This window comes from Cygnus atratus, chromosome 8 (assembly GCF_013377495.2).
Source record: "Cygnus atratus isolate AKBS03 ecotype Queensland, Australia chromosome 8, CAtr_DNAZoo_HiC_assembly, whole genome shotgun sequence".
Taxonomy (NCBI): Eukaryota; Metazoa; Chordata; class Aves; order Anseriformes; family Anatidae; genus Cygnus; species Cygnus atratus.
In genome coordinates, this window is record NC_066369.1 from 17,472,278 (window position 1) to 17,499,091 (window position 26,814).

At 41.6% G+C, this 26,814-nt stretch overlaps 1 protein-coding gene across 1 annotated transcript in view; it reads left to right on the top strand.

The window, feature by feature from the left end:
• Positions 1-1,039: 1,039 nt before the first annotated feature.
• COL24A1 (collagen type XXIV alpha 1 chain) overlaps positions 1,040-26,814 on the top strand; it is a 135,103-nt gene continuing 109,328 nt past the window's right edge. Inside the window, exons 1-5 of the mRNA XM_035537455.1 lie at positions 1,040-1,097; positions 7,657-7,721; positions 12,222-13,507; positions 21,243-21,296; positions 24,343-24,396. Coding sequence (XP_035393348.1) covers positions 1,042-1,097; positions 7,657-7,721; positions 12,222-13,507; positions 21,243-21,296; positions 24,343-24,396 — 1,515 coding nt within the window. The 5' untranslated portion in view covers positions 1,040-1,041. The remainder of the gene's footprint in view (positions 1,098-7,656; positions 7,722-12,221; positions 13,508-21,242; positions 21,297-24,342; positions 24,397-26,814) is intronic.

Below are 26,814 nucleotides of genomic sequence, written 5' to 3' on the forward strand. Positions count from 1 at the left end.
AATTCTTTTCTGCACATTCAGTTTTATTTCATGTCACCTTTCTCCATCATACCTACAGCTTGAAGATCTTTGCTGCAGGTCTGATGTAAAATCTTTGTGAAATTACACCCAGATAGAGCCAAATACCACAATCCTAACTCGTGTAAAATTTCTGCTTAGGTCAATGGAAGTCAGCTTAAGTGAGGCTGCAGGATTTGACCGTGGGTTTGCAGCACGGTGTGTATTGCAACGTATTGTATCATCTAACTTTACCTTGTGTGTTTTCAGAGACAGCTTCCATCAAGATATCTTATCGGAAAAAGTTGTGCTAGACTGTTCCTGGGACGAGGTAGGAGAACTGCAGATGACAGTTAAGAAGCCCTCTGTCTCTTTAGGAAGAGACAGCGAAGGGAGTCATATTTCTTTTGGCATCCCCATGCTACCAAATTACATCTGCTCTTCAAACATTCTCCAGAGGGAGGACTGCAGGACCCCACTCCCCTTCCACCCGAGAAGCAGAAGGCTGCAGCACGCTCAGCTTTCCCCCTCACACCGCTTCACCGCCCCCCTCCCCAATCCCTGCGTTTTGACCCAACCTGCGCCTTCCAGCCCCGGTCCCCACCTGAAGCCCAGCGGGCAGCGCCCAGCGGCATCACCTGCCGGGGTTGTGGGGTTGGGGTTGGGGTTGGGGTTGGGGTTGGGGTTGGGGTTGGGGTTGGGGCCGGCCCGCCCCGGGGCCGCGTTTGCTGATGTAATCTCCCGGCAGCGGGCGGTGAAACCCAACACCGCGGCGGGTGCCGGGGCGGGCGGCAGCAGCGCCGGACTCCGGCAGCCGCGGGGCTCCCCCGCGCCCCCTGCACCGCCCCCGGCCCCGCCGCGCCCCCTCCGGCTCCCGGCCCCGTCCCGGCCCCCGCGCCCCCCCCCCCCCCGCGGGCCGTGCGCGGAGCTCGGCGGAGAGCTCGGGGCCGCCGGGGTTTGATGGGCAGGACCTGAGCCTCCGGCGGCGCGGCGCTCGGCTCCGGCTTTCCCTCGGACCTCCGCTGCCCGGACAAATGCATACAAATGCATTTGGGAGCCCAGAGGACAAGGCGAGGACGCATCTCTCCCGCAGCACCAACGTAAGCGGGAGCGCGGGCAGGAGATAGGGTGGAATGGGCTGGGCTGGGCTGGGCTGGGGGCTCCTCACCCGGGGGCTTTCCCGAGCCGCCAGCCCTAACCCAGCGAGGTGCTGGTTCCCTCCTCAGGGGGCTGTGGGGGTCCCGGTGCTCTGTAGCTCTCCCCTGTCCTGTCCTGAGGGGTGCGGGGTCGAGGTGCGGTGTCCCCCATCCCCAGGTTGGAGCGGGGTGCTTGGGGGACAGCGTGTCCCTGCACCCGCAGGTGACCTGGTTGCATGTCCCCCCCTTACTGCACGTCTATTCAAGGGCAACAAGCAAAACCTGCAAGGCTTAACGCTTAACAGCTGAGGCTGCTCCCTCTGTAACGTGTATCACCAGGTGAGGTGCCCTGCATTTACGTGCTTCTGCAAGAGGCTTATGCGTTTCTAGAGTACATCTGCGATGTGAAGGCAGAGCTCCTCTCTCCTCTGTGGTTTGCCTAAATGCAGACTAAGCAAGATGATCGTGAACTTTTGATGGTTGAAATGACATTATAGAGGTTACCAGTGTGTGTCTTCTTTATAAAGTGCTTATTTTATTCAGGCAGTGGCTGGAATGAGGTTTACAGTGAGCTCCGGGTGGGAACAGGAAGGATTTGTTCTGTGTTGTAGTGAGGATTGTGCTGCTGGCGTGTTACCTGGGTCTGCCTGAGCGGTGATCAGCAGCTACGTGGCTGCCTGAAGGTGGTCTGAGTGGCTGCGTCTGCGGGACTTCTGAGTGCAAGTTAAAAACAGGATTATTTTTTTTGGTATATGTGAGGGGGTATTGCTGATGGAGAAAAGCTGAATTATTGTAAAGTAACACAGATGCAGTTTACCTGAGTACAAAATCTGTATCGCTGAGATAGAATTATAGTAGATACAATATATGTTCTGGAGCTATATGGACAGTTTGACTTGTTTACCTGATTCTCTTGAGAGAAGGCAACCCGGGTGCTTGCCTGTGTTAAGAAACCAGATTTTTTTTTTGCTAAAGGATCAGGTTTACTTAGCGTTTCTCAAACCAGTCAGTTCCTTGCAACCTAAACCACGTTTTTGTGGAAATGCCAGTAGGTCAGACCTGCTACCTCTATAGGATTGTCTCTGCAGGTTAAATACATAAAACTCCTAAAGCTGCGTGATGCCTAAGTCTGACAGTTTGCTGACAGAATATTTCATTTTAAAACATGAACAACCCTGTATTCCCCTTGTCTCTTGCAAGCAGTGAGCTGTAGGATCTTTGAAGAGTGATCTACAAAATGCACAGAGACAATCCTAGAAAGACAAGCGCATTTCTCAGGACTGGGAATCCAAGCTGCATACTTCTGCCTTGATACAGAGGGAAACTTAGTGTCCTCTGTCCAGACAAGAGCTAATGTGAGGAATCAAGTACATGCTCATAAAAACAGGTCTAAAATCATATTTTTTCATTCATTTTTCTGCTTTTAGAAATGCTAACGTGATTGTTCTGGATGTGCTAGGTTGTCATCATAAGCTACATGCTGTCCCGAGAGCAACGGGACCACCAGACAGGGAGTTCCCTTCCTCCACACCACAGCTCTGTTGTAGGACTCCTCTTAGGCCACTGCTCCTCAGGAGGGAAGAGCAATGCATTTTTCGATACTATTCCTCTCACCTTATCTTCTGTCCCTTCCTTCTTCCCTTCTCTAAAGTTATGAGCCTGCTGCAAGGTTTTCAGGAGCCTCACCCTCGCTGTTTACCAGGTGCATGGTGAGCAAAGGGTGTGCGACGCTCACCAGGACCAGGCTGTGGAGGCCGCCATGTCCCCGCCAGCCGCACTGGCTGCAGGCGTCAGAACCCGGGAGCAGCATGGGCCCTGCCACCTTGTCTCGTGATAGTGGCAAAGGAAGACATCTGTCTTCTCAGATATTGAAATAGGTCGTTGAGAGGCATGGGGTGCCTCTGTCTAGAAGGTTCTATCGCCATTCCCCAAAAAACCCTCAGGGTTTTACCTGAGTGCCTTATTCGCCTCCTGCTTTTGAGAGGCCAGAGAGGCTGTGCATGGCAGGAGCTCTGCCACTCATTGCTCCTTTTCCTTGGTGTGGAGACAAGGCTCATAGGAAACTCTGAGAAAATCTGTGTGGGAGGCACGGGATGTTCTAGGGCTGCCTTGCTGAGGAGAGCAGTGTGAAAAACAGATATAGTGCTTTTAGGGTGGGAAAAAAATGGAAGAAAGGAAGGAAGTTACACTAGTGTCCATCAGTGAGGGAGCTGTGACTGCACTTGCTGTGAGGTTTGACTTATAAAGTTATCTGTATGGATACCTAGACGCTCAGGTATGTCCAAGTATGAACGGCTTTGCCAGTGCTGATCCCTGTGGAGGGTTGTGCCATCAGGAGATAGAAGAGAACTGCAACACCAGCCTAAGCACTGCTGGAGCTGACAGAGACAGGGGTTGTGCTGCTTGGAGTTGTAGACTGCCAACAGCAGGCCCATCTGGAGAGGATAATCCAAATCTCCTGATATACTACTGTGTCCTGGGTCTTCCCAATGTTTAAACACTTGCCTAAGATTTCCAAGGGGGCTCTTGGTTTGAGTGGAATGAGGGGGTGCACAGTCTGTGTTTGCCCAGGTGGTTTAGGGGAAGGGTGTTATGGGGACAGCTGCTGGGAGGGAGGCTGCCTATGCAGCATACATTAGAAGATGTACATGACACTCTTTCAACTTCTGTCATGGACACAAACTGGGCTGTTGTCTTCAGAGGAGATCTAAAGCAGCAGTGCATGTGGGGTCACTGATGAATGCAGGGTTGAATGCAGCCCTCAGGTTTAGTATGTTCTGTGTCTGTGCTGGTAACGCCGGGATCAGGTTTTCTAGCCTTCTTTAGCAGCCAGCTAGTGGTCTTCCTTCCTTCAAATCTGAGGTTTAGGAAACTATCAGGGAATGAAGACAATACTGTTATGCTACACTGCCGTGCACTGACCAAACCCAAGCTCTGTATGCTGCTGAGTAGTCTTCAAATGTGGAATTTTGCATTGTTGCTTGCCATGACTTGCTTTGAAGCTTATCAGTTTCCTCAGCTGTCTGTCATCCTGAATGGAAAAAAACACAGTCGCTGTCCACGCATAGGAAGAGACAAACAGCCACAAGATCTTAAAGATAAACAGAAAGATAAGCTCTATTTTAAGTGGTGGAATAGCTCAACCACATTTGGTAGTTCCTTCCTGCAAGCAATTATGTAGTTGCCATCAGCTCATGCTTCCATATAAAACAGGAGAGAAGATGCAAAGGTAGGAGAAGGGGAGGAAGCTCAAAAGATAATTGGACTCTAGGACAGGACATTGCCAAGGGGCATTACTGCTCCAATACGGAACAGCTTCAGGCTCATTGTGTGTTGTTAAAAGGGGGAATACCGGCCAACATTTGAGTCAGCCAGAGAGATTGGTCTTCCTGCCATGCACTTCTGCATTTTTCTGTTGTCATGTCCCAACAGGGCAAGTCTCCCCAAGTGCTATGGCCTCTGCTAAGGCACATGGACTGAGGCTGAGCTTCTGTGCCTTGCACACTGCTCACTTCATTCCTGCAGCTATGGCAGAAGATGGATTCAGCCGTGTATGCATTATGCAGCAGGGAACCTGGTCTCTGTGTGTGAGGATAGGGTCTCGGAACCGGATGCTTTGCTGCTTTTAATGCCAACAGTAGTGATCTTGACCAAGAAGGAAGGTTTTTAATGAACAGGTTCTCTTCAAAAGATAGAATTTCCTTTTTTCATCTTCCGTCTTTGGCCATGGAGGAGGCTGCATTGGACAGCTTCAATGTAGTTTGCACATGGTTTCATTTACAAAAATTTGTCCTTGTTGTGGAAAAAGGTAGAAGGAAGAATATCTTTTCCCATGCATTAGGGACCTCCAGACCTGTGGTTGTCTCTGGTCCCTGTTTTTTCTCTTAGCTGATCACTCATCTGTTCTTAACATTAGCTGGAGCGCACTATGTAAGCCAGACATTTGTCTTTACCTCTCACTTAATGTTTCTGTATATCCAATTACATCTGTGTAATCTACAGCCCTGGGAGCATTTCAGAATTTCTTGCCTTCCTACAACATTTGCTGGGAGGTGACAGGGGCGGATACCTGACACTCAGCTTGTCCCTGGCTGACTTTGTGGAAGAGGTTGTTGTAATGTTAAGGAGTGATCTTTGCACTTTGGGCTCTGGGGTTCTCTGAGCACCCTGACTTTGGAGTTCAGTTAATTAAAATGTTTCATGTTATTTTTAATTGGGAGTCCATTTTGTGTCCATGAAAGATAGGAAAACAGAAGAAAAATTCAAAGAAAAAAAAAGTTCTGGCTGATACAGTGCAATACTTGGACTTCCTTGCTAACACAGCTGTCTGCTGTCCACCTCCAAGACTTTTTTTCACCGAGCTTCTTACTAGATCAAAAGATGAAACACTGTGTGACACAGAAACTGTTTACTCATGAAATTACACCAGAACTTGAATTCTGGTCTTCGGAGTTGAAAAAAATAAAGTGTGAGCCCAGTAACTGACCTGCTGTCAGGATAACAGGCAATATTAACTCTTTTGCAGAAGCAGCAGAACTGCTGCAGTAGAAGTTTCATGACTGTAGCAGGAGAAGGACTGAAGAGAAGAATAGCTAGGGACTGCAGTGGTTAATTTTAAAGTGTGTCCTAACAAGCACATTGGGATTTGTGAGGCATAGGCTTTCCCCCACCCCTTCCGTGATCAGAACTAGAGCAGTGATGGCTATTGCCAAATACCTATACAACCTGCAGAACGGGTGGTGATGGAAAGCATGCTTCTTCCGATTGTCTTGTGAACCAGAGCACCTGTAAGGTGGTAACTGGTTGAGCCTGTAATGCTTCCTTTCTCCTTCCGGCATTTGCTGCAGGTGTTTCTCCTTGTAGCAGGAAGGGGGAACACTCCGCTGGTGGCTGGCGAGTGCCAGCAAGGGCTGGGGGCAATGGTTGAGAGCTGCCTGCTGCTTGGGCTGGGGTACAGGGGGTGTGCCAGGAGAGACTGGCTCTGAAAGCCTCACGGTAAAGCTGTCCAGGTGGAACAGGGTAAGTACGCAAACCCACCCTCTGCTAGGTCAATGAGGTTTGACTCTATTTCTCTGTGGAAACAATGAAAACAGATTTTTGCTCTGTGATTTCTGGAATGTTTGAATTGCAAACGCTTGAAAGAAATATTAAGACTTTCACTAAATATTGCTTTATATAGGTACATAGATATTTGTAAATCATAGCATGATTTATTTTCATTGAAGCATTACTTCCTGGCTTATGTGTATGTTATCCTCCGTGCTGAAGGTAACCTGGCAGCAAACACTTAGGGGAAGAAACTTGTCTGCCGTTACGGTTTGAACTGTACACTCCTCTACAAAGACATGAGGATTTCTTCCTGCACTTTCTTGACGTGCAAACCTGACTAACTGGCAAGACTAATTCATACAAAGTTACAGGTGTTTAGTTGCGGTTTTATTACTTTCAAATGCTTTCTGTTTACTCCAGGTGCTCAAGTACTCTGGTGTGGTCCAGCAAACCCTTTCAGTGGATCTCATTCATTGATTTTTCTTGATATTAAACATATGTTAGTGAGCAAGAGGGTTGAGCTGAGGGTTGAGCATGAGTTGACTGCTCAGCATCACTTTGTAGAAATATTTTTTCCTACTGCTAAATTGGTATATGTCGCTATCATTGTTACGTAAAATTGTGTCTGTGCCTGGATGTCTAACATTAACAGAAAATGTTTCTCGGTTATTACAAGATTTAGTCACTGGTAAGAAGATTAGCTGCTAATCTGGCTAATTTGTGAATTAATTAACCATTGTTAAAAAACAGTCTATATTTTAAAATGTGTTCCCAACCCACAGATTCAGCATTAATGGTGTCTTTGTTTAATGTGAATCTCAAGTTCGTTATCTGTATTGATCTTATTTGCTTTTTTACCATCAGCGAGACCAAAGTATCCATTAAAATTCTATCAGATCATGAAGTTTTAAGTCAAAATGCGATGGGCTTTTCCTACTTTGAAGAGCGTATTTTGTTTGTAATATGATAAAACTTTATCATACAGGACGAAAAGTGACACAACACTTTAATTTATGGTACACAATGTGATATGGTGACAAGACATTGTAGGTACACTGGGACAAAAGTATCTAGTAGGCATTAACTTGTCACTTGTTTTTTTAGTTTCTTTATGGTAACTTTTTTTTTCCAGGAAGAAATTTACTACGTAGCAGTGTTCATATTTGAGGGCTGCCACAAGAAAATATAAAACAGATGCAGTTACGTTATTAATAAAAGCCATTGTGAAATGTATGTGCTATATATGAGAGCATCCGTGGTCCTTGATATCTGTGCAAAATGCCTTCTCAGCATCAGTGGAAAGTTGTACGATGTGAAGGAGAGCTTGAAGGTTTTGATCCAGGACTTGCTGAAGTCAGTGGTATCCTGACATTGGCTGTGGATGTTGAATCAAGTTTCTAATTCCTTCGAGTCTGAAACTTTGCATGCTTTCCTGAAACTTTGCATATTTTCTCACATGTTCTTTTCTTTTTAGGAAGCCCCTCCTCCTTTGTATTGCAATATGTATAGCTGCGGGTGTTGCGCAAGCACCAAAACAAGGTGAGAACACTTTCTTATACAAAGATGCTTAGATTCTTACTAGATCAAGAGAGTAAATGTCTACTAGTGACCCTAGGTTCAGTTCCTTATAGTGACTTAAATATCAGTAGCACTATGATGAGAGCTAAAGTTTAAAGTAATCAGTTTGGAAAAGATGACCTTTTGAAAATTACTCAGACTTTCTGTCCATGAAATTGCTTACATATTTAAGCAGACTCTTCATAAAAGAGAAGTCTTGTACAGAGAAAGGGCTTTGATTGTGTCTTCACTGCAAGTGGGTGTCCTTGGGGGTGGCAAGCTATGACTGAGTTACCTTTGCACTTCTGAGGACAAACAAGCAAACCACTGCATATAATAAGGGCTTAGTCTAGGCTGGCATCATAAAAGCAAAAAGTGAAATTGTGTATTCATTTGGTTTTGCATTCAGATGCAGATGTTAGTGAGGAAATAGGGTTGTCTTGTTTTTTGTTTCTTTTTTGATCTGCCAGCTGTTACATCTGCACCAGATGTGCAGCCTGCACTAGGGACCGTTGTGGGAATGTTAGTGTCCCAGGGTGGTGAAGGTTGACATGCCATTTATTCTCTTATTTGAAAGGAGAGTGGCAACGTCAGTTCTCTACCATATTCCTTCACCATACAGATGAAGCAAGAAGTAGCTTGTCCTTGGCTGATGATGTGTATGGTAACTGCAAATGCTCAGCTGAATACAAACAGCCGGGTCACGTGGTGAAGTCAGGGCACATTCCTGATAAGGTTTGCTAGAGCCCTGTGGGATATCTCTGCAGCCTCCCACCATTACTCTCACCAATGCCTTTTTCCTTCTCATTATATAATGAGAGCTTTTTTTGTCATGGTTACTTTTTTTTTTTTGGGGGGTGTGGGTGGGTTCCCCTTTCCCTTTGTACTTTTATCTTCCATCAGCTGCTCATTGTTTGCCTGGTATGATTGTTTGCTGGTTTTTTCACATTCAGCTAAATGGGGGACATGTGCTTTTGTGATGATGGGATTTTCCCAGATTTTCTAGTCATTGAGCCAAGTTCTGCATCAGAGGAGGGGGAAAAAAAAAAGCTTGCCTGACAAGGGCAGCACCCGCAGATGTGTGTGGCCTGCCCTGCTCCAGGCCTGTGTGGATGGGAGGGGAGAGGCTGGGGCAGGGAGGCAGTTTGCATCTTCCCAGTGGAGCTGGGGAGCGATGCCAGAGACAGGTCTGCAGCCATGGTTTGAGTTGTTCTCATTTCTCCATCCCACTCTCCTCTGCAAATAAATAAGCAATTTCTTTTGCTTCTCATGTTCTGCAGCCTTAGAAATGGTTTGTTGAAAAAGCATAAGGAGAGGGCTGTGAAGGCTGCTGGGCCACCAGCCCTGGGGATGCTCCAGCACCTTCTAGCTCTGTAGGATTTGTTTTCCTGCTGGTGGGGATGAGTGCAGAGGCCCCATCTTCCCTCTGAATCCCTGTATAAAGGACATACAAAAAGTGCGGCTCCTGAAAAGTAATTGCATAAGCGCACCTGCCAAAAACCTTTCTTTAGGAAGTCTTGTAGTTGAACCATAGATCTGAAAATCATCAGAGAAGGGAAAGTAAGTGAATGAAGCCATTTTCTCTAGACAGCTTGTGCATCCTTTACCTGAGAAGCTCTTCCTTATGCATTTCAGTTGGGTGTTATAAATTGTGTTCAGTGAAATATATGTAAATATACAGCCTCAGGCTTTAGGAATAGTACTTTGACTTTGGCTTAAGTACACACAGAATCCATGTGTCGGGTTGTTTTTTCTGTGCCAGTACTCAACCTTGGTGTCTGGGAGAGCATCTGCTGCAACCAGGTGTCCTAACTTACCCAACTCCAGATGCAGCATCACCTAGAAAATGGGTGATGAGTAATCACCCGATGAGTAATTATCCTCTGTTCTGATGGAGCTGACTGAAGAATGATCCTTGCTGTTCCCTTACCAGTACCAGTAAAAGGAAAGTGAGTAATGTGTGTACTGGGACTGTTGAAAGGAAGAGAGCACCCCAAATATCCTGCCTTCAGAGAAGTCTTAAGTACGAAGGAATGCGGAAAATGAACAACAGAGACTGAACAGAATAGTGATGCAGAACACTACAACCGAGTAACAGCCTGATACCACCACCACCCCACCATTCTCTTTGGTATTATTTTATGCCACAAGAGGGTCAGAAGATTTTTCGCTGAAGGTCATGATACGTTTTTCCTCCCTTTATGATCTGATTATGTTGTGAATTTTAAAAGTAATCCAAGGAGATGGAAGGAAAGCACTTCACACCAAAAACCCCAAATAGCTTTTCACTCAAGAAGCTGAGCCGTTGTAGTTCAGGGGACTCATGCATTCAATGAACAGTAAGCAAAGACAGATGTTGTGCAGACATGGGTAAACAAAGAAAACTGACTACTGATAGGTAAAGAAAGTTGTGGTTGTCAAGCTGGGAGGAAGAGTTAAGAGGGTTGCCTGCTCCCAAAACCCTATGTACTGCCAAGAGCTTCTGAAAGCTTAAAAAAAAGTTGGACCAGAAGTGAAATGACGCGCCAAAAAAGTCTGGAACAGCCTTTTGGCTTGACGGTGGGTTAACAGGCAGCAAGTCAGCAAGGAATAATTATCCGATATTTAATCTTTTGCTGTTATTTTTCACACAGCATTTCTCAGCATTGAGCCTTCTCAAGACCTGTCATTGTTAGCAAGGATCTGTTTGCAGGATGTGGAGAATGTTTTATTTCTCATTGTGCTCTAGGATCCTTTTTCTTTTTTAAAATAACTTTTAAACGATGTGCTGTTTTCAAATTGGAACTTTCAAAATTTGTATTTTAAGGTTTAGGAATGATCCTCTAATATCACTTTAAAATTGGTTGTTTTCTGTCATGGAAGGCTGGATGCTTTATTCTGCAGTTTATAATGTTTTGGACAGAGATCATAGGTGCATTGCTATTTTTAAATAGGACTATTTAGTTTCAAATATTTGCAAATACCTGTCGAATATCTCAGGTTAGAACTGTGATGTTTAGGTACAGCCTTAGATTAGACTGGCTTTCATGGTGCAGTGTATTCTCCCGCACGCAATCAGCTGGCTCAGCCAGCGCGCAGAAGTACTGGAGCTCTCTCTCCAGCCCTCAGGGAATTATTTGCCTGTGTAAGACCTCTGCATTGCCCAGAGCTCAGGCCCATGTTTCTTCTTCACTTTCACAAGGGTTACACATGCACAGCTTTCTCCTGTGTAGCTATGTTCAGACCATGCAGGACTGGGGTCCTGGGAAAGTGGTGGTTCATTAGCAGAAGTATTCTGCTTCGAAGCTCTTCTATAACCTGACCTCTGTTATCAGTATGACAGATTAAAATATAGCCTAGTAAATTAATTGCTCTGAGGCAGAACATCTTGAGAAATTGGCGTACGCGTGACTTTCTGCAAAGATATGCTATCCCTGTACCTCTGGCTGGGCTGGCTGCCCGCCAGCATAATCTTGGCACGCCTGCACATCTCTAACATGGCTAGAAACACTACAAGGTGTGTAATTAATTTTCAAGATGCACAGTGCGTTCAGGTTGATGCTTTTGGTTCCAACTTATAAACCACTCTCAAGGAAGTCTCAGGCTCTTTTCATAATTTACTACTGAAACTAAGCCAACATCTGTCTGTCCTTAAAGTTTGCCGTGAATACAATCAGTAAACAGAGGAAGGGAAGGCTGGGAAAGGAAACCTTTTTTCCACTAAAATATTGAACATCCATTTGTTTCAGTTGCTCTTTTCTCTTAAGATAGCAGTGCATCCTTGGCTTCTGTTGATTACTCCCAGTTTTTGTTATGCCATTTGATAGCTTTATTTACTTAATATAAGCACAAATTGTGCAGTAAAAAAAAAACAACAAAAACAACAAAAAAAACACCCTCAGCTAAATACTGTGGGAAGTACCAGTCTCTTCCTAGTTAGGCTTATGACATCAGTGCAACTGTTAAATACTAGTCATTTTTAATATAGTGTCTTTATATTCATCCTGAAGGAAGAAGGTGTTTAGGCACACCAACTCCAATGTGCCTGTATCTAATTTAGGCAATAGCGAATGAATTCATTCATCCTTGGCCATTTATTTCTCCTTTCGGAGGAAAGTGGCTTTAATTTCTTACTCCAAGTCAGAATGGAGAGGACCATTCTGAATTGCCTCAGACAACCGGTGTGCCACAACTGTGGTGTGGGACAGCACTAGGGATTTTTCAGTTTCATAAATGAATTAGTCTCCAATGGGCATTACATGAGTGTTTTATTTTCTTTTAGTTAAATTTTGTTCATCAGGAAAGCTGGCTTTAATTGTATTTGTCTGATTTATATGAAAGTTTGTTGTACGTTACTTTAGGGATTTGGAGGCCTTGCTGCATGCAGTATTTATGCTTTAGGAAGCACAGATTCGTTAAGATGCTCTGTGTACATTTGTTTACATGGATCTGAATTTGAGCTTGCAAACAAAATCAACAATATGCTTTTATTTCTTTTTACAGCAGTAGATGTTCTTCATCAGCTAGGCCTCGTGAGCAATGTTCAACAGCCTTCAGAGACAACAGTGCCCTCAGCATCGCCATTACCTCAGGGGGTTCGTCTGACCATAGCAGGAGTTTTACTGACTGGTGATGCACATGTTGAGTCCCCCATCGCTCAAGTCATACCAGCAAATCTAGGGCATCGTTTCACCATATTGGTTGGGTTGTACTCTTACAGAGTAAATAATGCTTTTCTTTTCGGTATTAGGAACAAAAACAGGCTGCAGTTTGGTGTCCAGTTGCTACCGAGAAAAGTAGTGGTGTTCACTGGAGGGAAGCAGCCCGTATACTTTGAATACAGTGTTCATAATGAACAATGGCATTCGTTTGCCATTGACATTAGAGACAAGACTGTCTCAATATTTGCTGAGTGTGGAAAGAAGTACTATAGCAAGGAAATACATTCTGAAGTGGAGATGTTTGTTTTGGATGGTTTATTTACCCTGGGAAGGATGAACTCTCACTCTGTCAGCTTTGAAGGAGTTATATGCCAGCTAGATATTATTCCTTCTGCAGAAGCCTCTGCAAACTATTGTAAATATGTGAAACAGCAGTGTCGTCAGGCTGAAACGTATCGATCTCAGTTAGGAGCTCCACATGTGTCAGATGGGCTGGGTGTTTTTTTAAAGAAAAATACGGGTGAGAAAAAACAGTCAGAAGACATACCTGCTTACAGAAGGAAAGGAGCATCAAACATTCCTGTTACTAACATTGCTTGGATTCACTCTCTACCAGAGTACTTGGAATCACGAAATGTCTCGGCAGAGGCCAAACCTGTGCTGGAAGCATGGTCAGAAACAGAACTCCAGAAGCAGGTCAGTCTGCCCCTTCATCAGCAGGAACCAAGCAAAAGAAGAGGCATTACTGAAAAACCCATGGGTTCATATCCAAATACTTCACATAATGCCATAGAAGATGCAGACAGACAAAGTGAGCCTTCTCTGATCTCCCCTGTAAAAGAGAGCAAAATTAAAAGTGATGGAATGGACAAAGAACGACAGCATGTAGGTGAACCAACCAAAAAGCAGCAAATCTTCAACACAACCCTGTACGGTTTGACTGCTGACCTGTCTCTGGATAATCAACTCAGTCTAGGGGAAGAAGGCCTATTTGATGCTAATAAGTCTTATCACGTGGAAAACAGTTATGAAATTGATGTTGATAATTATGCTTATGGCTATGAAGATCGTGACAAAATATTTGAAATGGGAAGTATCAGAGGTTCAAAGGGGGAAACTGGACCTCCTGTAAGTTACCTTTACTACACTCTTTATTGTAATGAAGCAACATACCTTTAAGAGAGGCTTTAAAATAAGTGTTGCAAAGCATGCCGTGCTGTGACTGCTATTTCTCCCAACTGTACTGTACAAATGTTTGTCTGCATTAAGTGTGTCTCTCACATGTAATTTTGGCCTAAGTGTTGTCTATTTTTGACTGGCAGAATACATAGACATTTGCTTCTGGTGAAGTGATAGGCAAGCCAGACTCTTTTAAAATTTGAAATGCAGCCAGATGTTTGTAACTGCTAACTATGGAGACTGCTCACTTAACAAAATTACAGGATAAATTCATACTGTACACAGACATAGACACTGATCCATGAAAAGAACAGCCAAGCTGTTTGGAAGAATGACATGGTTTTCTCAGTTGAGCAATGCTATCAACATTTGTAATGGTAGAAGCAGACCAGTTGCAGAATCTAGACCAGTAAAACCATTCCTAACCCACAGTTGCAGGATCATGAAAGCTGGGTGCAAAAGAACATTTAAACTCTTACGTTACCCTGCAGCCTTTCTTCAATTAGTGGGTAAGCAATCTCTGAAATGATTCAAATGCACAGTAGTGCTTTTAATAGCACTAATTTGTCCTTTCTTCTGTGTGCATGAAAGCCATGTATTTTTTTTAATACATAAAAATGGGAACAATCTATATGAAGCTGCAGGCAAGAAAGAACAGCAGTTCATGTTTAGCTTGGGAGATATGGTAGTTAATGCAGAAGTCTTTGTTTAATTTTTTTTTAAACTATAGCATGAGGAAGGTAGTTCCACTTGCTCTTCTCTTGTGTGTGTTTATGTGAATATTACTGGAAAGTAATTTGGTAGATGTTAAGCAGCTCTTAACATTTGAATGTGTCCATAAATTTATGGCATGTATACTTTCAGCACTGAAAAATATTTTGTGTAGTCAGCAGCTGACAACTTATTTAAAAATGAGTTTTTACTCTAACCAGAATCCTGATGCCAAGAGAGGTTGTTACACAATTGAGAAATGCATTAACAAGTAATTCACACTAGTTGAGGGGTCGTCTTGCTTAATCTTTTCTGAATGTGATGTCAATCTATCAATGTCTCTCTTACAGACGGGATGCAGAAGTTTCTTGTCTACAAGTTAGTGACAGCAGACCTTGCATTCGGCATAGTCTGTAGCAGTGAATATTGTGTGTTTGTGCTGGAGCGTTTTGCTGGGTCAGCATTTAACGTGCACAAGGTCTTAAAAGTGATCTGTTGCAGAGCCAGGAGCTAGATCTAGACCTTTGTGGGCACAAGCTCAGCTGAAAGGGCCGGCAGCAGCCACTGAGCAAAGCTGAAGCATTGTGTCACCAAAGGGAGAAAAGACCTCTGTATGGCTTTTCCACACAAGGTTTCTGTAATGTGCTTGGTGCGACCTGTGTGGCACAGCGCCTGTCACTGTCCTTGGACTCGCAGAGATGCTTTTGGTTTCCTTTCTCAGTCTAGTACACCCATGGAGAGAAAACAGTGGTAATCCAGGTTTTATCTGCGTGGCTCTAACCCTGTAATACATAGGTACCCACACAGTCTTATCAGTGAAGATCCTAAAAAAGCAACAGTGCAGGGGAAGAAAAAAAAGTTCTGATGAGGCATGAAGCCCCCTTTCTTCTTCTTTCATTATGTTGTGGTTGGTTTGAACCTTCTTTCAAGATTTCATCACTGAAATAATGTTCGTTCTATTGGAGTTGACAGGCAAGAACTAGCTTTTGTGGTTCTTAAACTCCTCAGCTTCACGTTAGCTTTTAATCATCTACCAGAACTGATTCTTGCCTTGTATAATTAGGCCCCTTGTGTTCCATGATCCTACAGCTGTGGAATTCACCCATCACTACAAAGCAGGGCTCCAGAATTCAGGCTTTCATTTATGGATAGCATATGGAAAAGGGCACCTAATTCTTCAAAAGTACTATGACTGATTAAAATCCTAGCAATTGCAATGACCAAAATCCCCTAAAAAAATACGATGCAAGTTTAAAGTGAAACAGTGTGGTCTCCTAAACCACTAGTTTGGAGGGAAACTGCTCCATTCATCTGCTGAGCCACTCCTTTTTGTATTGCAAATGGTATTGGCAATGTGTAAAGGTTAAAAAAAAAAAAAAAAAAAGGTTAAAAAAAAGTGTGTTTTTAGCGGTTTAACTTTCTAACTGATACTCTTCATTGCACAGTGCTAAGGCTGTTTGCAGTAGCATGATATATAGTTCCACATGTCTAGAAGGAAGGGTTAGTAAGAGCTGAAGAGCCAAGTTCGATTACTTACTGGCAGGTAACTGCATCAGCCTGCCTAGCTGCACAGGATTTGACTTCCCCTGAGAAACGAGCTAGGAATTAGTTTTCTGTGTTGGAAAAGCTTTTTGGGTTATGAAGACACTAATCTGGCAGGAGAAGTGGTAGAAGACAAAATGTGGTGTTCCTTAGGTTATCTGGTTGGTAAGGACAAGTAGTCTGGAGATACTGCCAGGAGGAACTGGAAATGCAGTCCCTGCATTAGGAAGAATTGAGTCCTGGACAAGTTCCTCTTATTCCAGCCAAGAGGCGTGAGGCTGAGAACCCTCAAAGAGGGCAGGAGTTTAGGAATCCTAAATGTGGTGCTACATAGAAAAGCAGTAAGAATAGTCATCTGAGATTTCACTCTTAGCATATTTATCAGTTGAACAAAATTGCTTGCTGCGGCTCTCCCTAGCCACAGGGGATGTACTGGGCAGTTAATTACCTTCACATATCTTAGCTCTGCAGGTAACCCTCACAGTTCCCTGCCCAGGCTGGGAAATCTTTATCTCAGTATCTGCTAATTCAGTTAAAAAGTTAAGCTACTGTTTTATTTTTGTTACTAGAAAAAAAAAAGTTTATCCTAATTATTTAAACATTTCTTTTACTTCACCTGAAGCTGATACATTTTTCCTATCTTCTTCACAGCAATCTTGAGAAGCTTTAATCTGTAACCCAAAGCCAGGTATATTCCTCTGATGTTAATAACATTGCTTTGGTTGCTGTAGGATTCTTTACAGAGAGACTTCAACAGCTGTACAGAAAGGAGGTTAATCCTACACAAGTGACTGCCTGCTCTAGGGCATTGGGGAAGATAAGTGTTTTTCATTTATCACTTCTAATGAAATTCAAATGAAGCAAGTGGAAAAAAATATGTGGGCATTCATGTTTGGTAGAATCCTGGTTGCTCAAAAATTAATACTTCAAAAAGGTAGAGAGAGCATGCTAGATGTAGGTAGAAGAATTTTGAGTGACAGAATCTGAATTCTAGATGGCCCAAAACTGATGGGGTGACATTTAGTGCAATATTACAGAAATCAGAAGTACAAATAGTTGTTGGGGAATGATTGGTTAGGCAGTCAGATGAGGGTATTAGGGTGTTGTTACAGTACAACTAGAGAATGCATCAAGCATTACAGTGATAACCTGTATTCATTACTAGGAGTGATGAGCTTCGGCTATTTTTCTACTGGTTTGAGTATGCTGAGGCCACAGTTGAGAGAACTGTCCTCAATTTTCATGTGCTGAGCTCTGTCTTTAAATAAATTTAAAAAACAAAAACATACCAACAACAATTTGACAGACTGGAAGAACTGTACATGCATCCATAGAAAGGCTGGATTGAATATCCTAGGAAATCTGTGCACGCTCACTACAACACTCATTGAGGACCTTTCAAAAGGTAGTGAAAATTACTGAAAGTGGGGGATCTACTCTTGTTTTTTCAGGATGAAGTCACAACTTGAGCTTCTCCCCTCAATTATATCAATGAAGTGCTCAGAATTCATAAGGACAATAAGTTGCAGCGTCTTTTTTAAAGAAGCTGCATACGATCTGTGTTGTGCAAGCTGATCCTATTAAAGAAGTGGATTTAAAGTTTGCATCTGTAATGTTTACCAAAGTAGGAATTTTTTGTTGGTGGTTAAAATGTCAAGTACAAAAAAGTTAACACTTTTAATTGCTTCAAGTTTGTTTAATTACTACTGTTGGCAACAGTTGGAGGAGAAACTATTCAAACAAATGACTAATTCCTTGGTTTAAGAGAGGCTGACTCACTTGCAGAAGTTGTCTTCAGGAGCTTAAGTGGATGCCTGAGAGGTCTCTCTCTACCGTATTTATAAATTGCTTCCTAGCTAGTATAGAAACAGTCATGCTGTCTTGAAGTTTGCTGTTCCTTAAACAAGTTGAAGAAGCGTATGGGGCGTAATAGCTTCTCACAATTAGTTGGAATAACATTTCCAGGAAGACTGGTGTGTGGTGTACTAAGTCTGCTCTCAGATGAGAGGTTGCATAAGTTGAGGAGTCTGAGCTGTGGGTTAAGGAGTAAGAAAGATGCTGTGGTCAAGGAGAGCCCTTGTTAATGCTTTAATCAATCACCTGGGAGGGGCAATAATGTTTCCTTGAAATGTGTTGCACCTATATAGCAAGTGAATGTTTTGAGAAGTGTTTAAGTACAGTTCTATGGCTGCTGTTCCCCAGAAAGTTAAAATATCCTTTTACAGGATGGAAGCTGGAGGCACAAGTCAATTGGGGCGCCCTTTGTAGGACTACCCTTTGTAGAATAAGGTCACTAAGACATTTCCCACTGCATATTTTCTAAGTGGTAATGTTCTGCAGATGCATTCAGCAAGCTGGTTTGTTAGTCCTTGTGCACAGGTAGAAAGGCAAATGGGCTTTCTGTGGAGAAAATGGTCTTGGAGAAAAAAATTAAGATGATGTCTTAAGGATGAAGGAAGGATTGCCGGAAGACTCAAGTCTTGAGAGATTGTTCAATTAACTTTAACTGTTAATTATTGTTAACCAAAGACTTCATCTACTACAATAGCTGACTTTGTTTTAGAAAGCCTGAGGAAAGCATTATTCACCCCTGGCTATACAGTTCAAATTATTTTGCTACTTCTTCTAGGGTTTGCTGAGAGCTTGGTTGTGAGAACAGTGTGTTTTCCTACTGTGTAGCTAAAAGTTTCTCCTCCATTAGTTTTGCTTCATTTTTGTGTTTTTAGATGAAGAGAGGTAATTATTAATGAATTAGTGTAATCACAAAGCATTTTTTTGCGAAGGAAGCAGACTCTTAAAAAAAAAAAAAAAAAAAAAAACTATCAAGAAAGGAGTCAAGTAAGGAAAATATTCCTGCAGCCCTCATTCAATAAATCAGCAGCAAAGGCTAGAGATGTCAATAAATACACATTCATATTTCTGCGAAGAAAGAGGTGGGATTTGATTATTATTTTTTTACAGAAATGTAGAGAGTGTCTGAAATAAGAGTAGAGAAGAACGTCTCACCACAAAAGATAGTTTTAACTAGTGCACAATTTTACTTAATGAAAAATGTGGCATGTTTTGTTTTGTAGCCACAGGATAATTTTCTAAACAAAGTGTATATCTCAATTTACAATTTGAGAGGAAAGATCAGAAAGCGTTATTCCGGGAGCTCCCTGTGCTGTCTGAGGTGCGTTTTTGGAACTCTCCTGACAAAAATGCCAGGTGAAGAGCTTGCCACGTGTCTGCCTGCTAGGTTTTTACTCTTAAATGCTATGAGGGTCTTTTAACTGTAGAAAAGTGCAAGGATGCTAGTGAGTGTTTATGCAGTCAGGGTGAATAGTGAATATCCTTAGCTTAAAATATGATGTTAGAGTTCAACACCATGACCAGGACTTCCTACCTGGGACAGTAACAGATCTAAATTACACCAGGATGGAAGTACAACCAGTATGTGGTTTGTGTCTGCATAACGTTATGCAGGATGGGCATACATACGTTCCCAGCTATGAATAGGCAGCTGCACTGCAGTTAGGATGAATATTGCATTCAACAGTATTCAAAGTCTTGCTCCGTTATAATATCTCCTCGTGCAGAGCAAGACTTGCGTTGCTGTTTAGAGGTGCAGGTGTGGGCTAGGGCTACAGCAGAAGGGCCGCCTCTCTGCACTGTCCCTGCCTACCACTGAGCTTTCTTCCAACAGCTATCACGTCTATGGCAGTAACTTTGGGGAAATGCTGCCAGTACTGCTCTTAAAGTTGGGTTGTAAAAGTCATTATACATAAGTCATTATACGTCATTATTTTCACTGTGGGTGCCAACTGAACTTTCCAGCAGACGGAGCCCAGTGACAATAGCCGGTGCTCAGCACTTCAGAGAGTCGAGGCGTCTGCTCTTACTGCCAAAGCTGATGCCCAATTTCCCTGAGACTTTCACTGGCCATAATTGCCAGCCTGGGGAGGGGGGAAAAAAAAAAGCCTATAATTTGTTTACAGAAGAATCCACATTTGTTACGGGGGCTAACTCCAAAACCAGATGTTTCCCAATTCTGATGGTTTTGGGGCAGTCAGCAAGGTTCCAGGATTCAGCTAGACATTTATTAATGCAAGACTTTATTTTTCCAATTTAAAATTCTCCCCTGTTTTCTTAGACCATTTTTAATTAATAGGGCTATAATTATCTGGAGGTATCAGTGTGGCTCTAGCAGATTTTTTGTGAGTAAATGCAGTGGGATCTTACTGAGTCCAGAACACTGAAGCTCTGTCCTCTAATGTGGAAGATTGTATCACTTGAATTTTGTCCAGTAAAAAAAAAAATGTCTCTGAAGATTACTATGATTAATTGGAGAGGAAAATCTTTTTTGTTGTTGTTCTTCCTCAGAATAAGATTTTTTTTTCCAGAACTGTGCGAAGTAGTCCATATTTTGGCTAAATGAAGGTAATTGGCTTGATATTTCCTAAAGCCTGTAATCAGCACTCTCTTCTCTGCCAGTGATGTTCTTTCCAAGGTAAAAGAAATGTCACTTCCTTAAAAAATTAGGTTTATAAAAAATACAGTTTTGCCTTAATAAAGTAATTTATTTGTTGTTACTAAAACCTCAAAGGGATTATTTTATAAATATATACATATTTATTTTATGAAAAACATGCTGGCTTTTCTTTTGAAAGCCTGCAAGTTGGCCATTTCATTTCAGTCACCATACTTGCCCTTTTGATTTTCTCTGGTATGCCTGCCAGCTTTCAGCAGTGTTGCTTGGGGGTGGGCAGGATGATATTCAAAGTGTTTTGCCTAGGCTTTCAGGTGAGAGGATGCAGAATCTGCAGAACACAGAAGCATGAGGAAGCCTGGGTGATTTATATTTTATATATATATATATATATATATATATATATATATATATAATATAAACGAGCAAATTATTTATATACAAGTGAAACTAAGGATGAACATGTTGCCAGTTATCCTTATCCCAAGCTTGTAATTGGGGAACCCGAACAATCATTTGTCTGTTTGTTTCTTTTTTTATGTCTGTCTTTTCTGTGCAGTGGTATCTCATTTTTCATGATTACTTATCTGACTTTTTAAAATGTTTGGCATGCCAGTGTGTTTATTAAAAAGGCTTAATTATCCTTTGTTCTTTGTTTTGAAATACACTAAACATGTTTCTAACTCTTGAGATCAGTTCTCCTTCCTTTGTAAATTTTGCTTAAGTGTATTTGTATTAATCTAGATTGTCTCCAATTCCTCAGGCATAAAATAATTTTTAAACATAATCTGATATTGAGCAAGACTAAAAACACACGTGCTTGCAGTTTGGGAATCAGTTTTTAAGTAGAGAAGGCTTTTACTAGCAAAAAGTCATCAGCGAGAAGAACTGGTCTGATTCAGACTTGTGGTACTGTCCTTGTGCTGAATTTTAGCCTTAATTGTTTTGATTTTCTATCACCAGGGTCCTCCAGGTCCTCCAGGCTTACCTGGTCCGTCAGGAAAGAGGGGTCCTCGGGTGAGTAAAAGCGTGTTCTTGTGTGGGTCTGCACAGGTCAACAATAATTAAACTGGAGTTGGAGTTTGCATCTTTTTGTTTTATTTTCAACCTTATTCATATACCCGTTGATTATGAAAGTATGTAATTCTTAACGTTTGGTAGATAGGTTAGAATAAGGCAAATTAATCAACTTTTTCTTCTGCTGTGACCCTTCAGCATAGTTAATTCTGTGTATGGGTGTGTACACGGGGCACTGTTACATCTGCGCCTAGCTCTTGTTGCTTGCAATACTAACTTTGTTTTTCCATGTTGCTCCCATTTGCTGCTTTGCAGTCTAAGATCACATTCATTTGTTTTTTGGAATGAGAGGGAGTGAGCAATGCATATCACTGCCACAGAGGAGCAGGCGGTTGACACAAAATTAACCGCTGCAAGACAGAAAAAATAATTCCTAATGATCTGTTTTGGACTTGTGTGTTACAATAGCTTGATAAAAGGGGTGATAGGTAATTGTTATGTAGAAGATTTAGGGTCATGGTATTTGGGGATATAAGTGGTTATGGCTGTAGCGCTTTAGGCTAGCTGAATGGCAAGTGGGAAGTAAGGGAGCAATTTATATGAAAATCTCAGCAGGTGTGTGGGAGTAGTGTTGAGTCAGCCTTTGAGGCACATTTAAACAAGTTGTCACACATAGTGTTGAATGTCCTTTCAAAACTTGGTGTGGTTGGGTAGGAAAGTACACTGGTCAAGGGGGCAGAATGACTTGGTGCTTTAGAGCAGCTGGAGGTAAGAGAGTGGATAAGACACGTTTGAAAGTATAAAATGAAAACAATTTCTTCAAATACGTACCTTTTTGACTTAATTTCTTGGGTTCTTTTCTCAAATTGTCCTGCTACATAAGAGCTGACAGTACCTACATCTCAGATTTTTATATTGCCAAACAATATTGCCTCTGAGGCCATTCCTGCCTCAGAGGCAGGATCCAACATACCCAAGTCAACCCTCACAAGTGGAAGTTGCCTTTGTTTTGGAGGTTGCCCATGTGTCTAAAGTCATGCCTGTTGGTGAGATCTCTCTCTTGCTCTGTTCGTATTGCTGCAGATCCTCTTTATAGGTGTAAAGGACTTATGAGTATAGTGCTCTACTGTGTGAGTTTTCTGGATTAATTATTGAGTAGGGCATCCTTCCTGATGTAAGGAGACATCATTTATGGTAGGGTACCTGAAGAAGTAAAGAAATGGCCAAGGTGATTATTATTTGCCAGCAATTCTGCCACAGAGTTTAAAATACATATTTATATGGGCCAAGAAAGCCTAGAAAAGTATTTGAGCAATGAAATAATTTTTTTTGGAAATGTTAGTGCTCTTTACTTTGCCTAATGCTGATAAATTCAGGCAAGTACAGGTAGTGAAAAGAAATGGTATGTCAGAGTAGTTTGAGCCAAAAAGCATGTAAAACCCTGTTGATGCAAAGCTCATCTCCACATGTACAAGTCTGCCCTGTGACTTTGTCTTCCATCGCGTGAGCTGCCATTTGAGATCTGAAAATGTGACTCGAGGTGTCAAAGGAAAGCAGCAGAGTGCAGAGCCGCATTGCCTGGGCCTTCTGCAAGGTCTCTTGGGTGCATGCCCAAGCCTGATTTTGACAAGTTCACAACGGTTGAACACTTTGGGCACGGTACCAATGTCTGATTAATGGTCAGAGATTATCATTAAAAACAGATTTTGATTTTTTGTGTTTCTGTGGTAGAGAAGTCCACTGAAGTGTTTGGTTTTGTGTGTATTTGGTGTTTTGGCTTGTTCCAAGTTTCTCAAGCGTGAACTTTCAGTGACTTCAGAATTAATCTACAATGAGATCAACTTCCCCTAATGCCTCCCATTCCACCAGGATACCTTTGCACCTCTGTGGTGCAACACATCTTCAGTTATGCTCCAACTTGCAAGTGACTCTTGCAAGCAGCAAAAGCTAGAAGCCACTTCAGCACTGGAGCTCCGCTGGCACTTTCTATTTGTTTCCCTTCTCCTAAATCCCTGAGAGCGCCTCCAATGTTGCCAGCAGTCAAACTAATCCCACATGCTGTTCGAGAGATTAGTATTTCTATGGAGTTTTGTCAACATTGTCATTAGTAAGACAGAGCGCTTAAGAGAGAGAGCTTTCAGTGTTACTGCAAGGTATAATTGCTAAATTCAGAGTCATGTGAAGAAAAAAATAGAGGCTGAATTTATCTCCTTTAAGAATACTGAGAATATGAGAGAGATGAAACAGATTCTTATTATTTTGTTATTTGGATGAATTGTTTGGCTGAATTTTGGCCTTAGTAAATTCAGTGAAAGTTTTGCTGCTGACTTACCAGAGATAGATTTTCACCAGTTTGGTCCTCCAGTTATTGGATAAATAGCTGCTGACAGCCATTGCAAAAATATTTTCCCTAATGCACAGTTTGTCATGGACTGAGGGTTACTCAGTGTATTGCAGGAATGGACGCTTGTCCTGGATGGTGTTTTAACTGGATATAGATAGTCCCGGTTAGCCATTCTGTTCCTGGAATGGTTTTAGTTAAATTATTTTGGCAACAAACCCATTTTCTACATTGGTTGTGGGAGAATCAGACAGGTTTCTATCTGTGATGATTTATTTAGAGGAGATGGAATACTCCTGTTTGAGTCATCCCTTAAATCAGTGAGAACTACTACAATTCCTTCCTTTTGCAGTTTATAACTGGGTGCCTCTGAATGTGATCTTTCTGCTTTAATCCAATGCTTCCAAGTTTTGCAGTTGCATTGCAGTTGCAGAGCAACTTTGCAGTGACTGCATGCCAAATACCTGTTAAGATTTGGGAAGATGATTTAAAAAAAAAAAAAAAAAAAAAAAACACGAGAGATTTAAAAGAAGGGGGAAGTACTTAATTTTTAGGAAGATGTGCACATTTCTTGAGAATCCTTTGAAAGTCCCGAACAGTGCTTCTAAAAGCAACAATTATACAGTAAAATGATTCATGAAACTTTTCACAGTTGTTCAGTGATGTGCTGAGTAATTCCACTCTCTTTTTTGTTTGTTTTTATAGGGTATTCCAGGACCACATGGTAATCCAGGTTTGCCAGGACTACCAGGTCCAAAGGTGAGTTAATTTATCTATGTTGCCATGTGAATACGTGAGCTTCTTAATGACTTTTTGGAAGTCATAGCACTGGTTCCTTTAATTGAAGTAATTGGCCTTCTTTGGTTTACAGATGGAGACTTACTGTAAACAATTTTTAATTAAATATAATCAATCAAATCAAAACAAAATGGCAGTTTATTCAGGGAATAAAAAACTATGTGCAGAATGGTGGCTTGGAAACTGTTACCCGTGCAAGTAGTCTGTGCTTCCCAAAAGAGTTCCTGTAAATTAGCTCAGCCTCTTCAATAAGCTGGAATTTATGGAGAGTAAACATTTAATTGCTGTAATCTTTTTGTCTTGATAGAAAAGAACAAGGGGGGGGGAAAAAAAGACTGAGTCATTCTCTGTAAATTCCTCTTTTTTGTCAGTACACAATCTTTCATATTTAAATACTCTGCTATTTCAAATGTTATCACTTGATTAATATAGTAATTTTCTCTAGATGTGTGAATGTGATATTTAAAACCGAAGAAAAAATACAAGACCTGGAAGCTCAAATAAAAACCCTTCAACCCTGTGTAACATAAGGCCCTTTAAACAGTCTTGACAGATTTGTGCAATTGCAGAATGCCTTCAACTCATGTTTAGTTTCAATGATTTGATAGATAAGTTAGGAAAAAAGAACAGCAACCATGATTTGTTTTAGTGCGATTCCTTGTGGCAGGAATCTGACCTGTCATGACAGGTGTTAGAAACTACTTGAGGACATAAAAAGAAATTAAATAAAGCTTTCAGTGTTAAACACTGTAAAACGAAGCAACTCTATTTGTTATGTTCTTTTGTTACTGTCTAGTTTTATAGGAACAGTTAGATTCATAGTTAATTGTCACATTATTTATGCTTGCTGTATAATAGAGTATATTGTTAGGAAAATACTTGTAACCAATTACTCCTAGGTTTTGTTTGATAATGGATTTTCCCACTCCACTGAGTTATAATCCTGATCAGTCATGTAGCCATCTCCATGAATTTAAAACCAGAAGCAATTGTGTGGATATGCACATATCTATACACACACACAGACACAGATATATAGGTATGTATACACACACATTTCACTAGGTGGTTAGCGCTCTTCCTAATCTGTTGGACTATAAATTACCCTTTCAGTACAAGTACCTTCTGAAACACTTTTATTTGAAAAGAAACTAACCGGGTGCTCACCAAGAATTCAACTATGAAGATCCAGTTGACCTACACTGATTATGGAAGTTGAAATGAAACACTTCTGTTTGATCTTAACACATTACAGATGAGTTGCAATAATTTTCTGGCAGAAATTGTATTTCTCCATGCAGAATTCTATTTTACCTATGAGATGCATGCATTTTCCCTTCTGTGTTGAAACATTCCTTATGCAGTTGTTTGAAGCATGGAACAACATTAGCTAATATCCTTCTCAGTGTTTCTACTGATCCTTTCAGATGGAGAGCCAGATTCTACCCTGAACATATGCTTAGCAGTTCTTACCGATAGCTAAGTGTCCTCAGCATTTAATTTCTGATAAACAGTTGATTGAGGGCGTTAAAGTCATTTAAAAGTACTTAAGAAGCTTTACTATGTTTCTGGCTCACAGGAAAAAGGGTTAGGTCAAGAAAATCAAGTTTGTGGATTTTGGCACTGTTGTAACTACACTCTAATGTTACATAGATTAAATAATGAGCTGCTTTATTTATCCTCGCATCTTGACCTGGTCATGTGTTCATCCAAATTTGAAAATGATGCATAACAATGGCTGGTTTGCTTTTTAGATTAAAAGTAATGAGGAATTATGTCTATAGGGGAAAGGAAAGGCTGTGAGTTAAGTTGTCAGAAGGCTTGTGTTATTTTTTTGTTGTTTTTTTGGGGGGAGCTGGCGTGTTTGTGTTGATTTTGTTGTTTTCTTTTTGTGTATGATTTTTCTTTTTGGTGGTGGTGGGTTTTTTCTTTTCTTTTTTTTTTTGATTTGTGTGTATGTGTCCAGCTCTTTGCTAGTTTATATTTCCACTCTTAGTTTAATAAGCTTTCCTGCACTGGAAAATAGAAGCAGAAGACTGGATTTTTTCAAGGAATATCATAATCTACCTTCCAAAATGTAAGCCAGCTGCTAGTATATACTTAAAAAAACTCTTACCATGCTGAAGAATTGTGTTCTATGTGACCTGACAAATTGACAGTAAAGATTCATTTTGCCTATATTTCTAGACTTTATTTTTAGTATTCAACAAGCTTAGTTTCTCCAGTGGCTTCACACATACAAATCCTAACTGTGGTGAGATAATTCTTGATCTGCAGTAGTGTAAGCAAGAGGAGTATCAGGCCCAGTAGCATTTCATGTGCATAAAATTTATATATGAAATTCAAATATGTAAATTTTTAACTATTTTACAGGTCTTA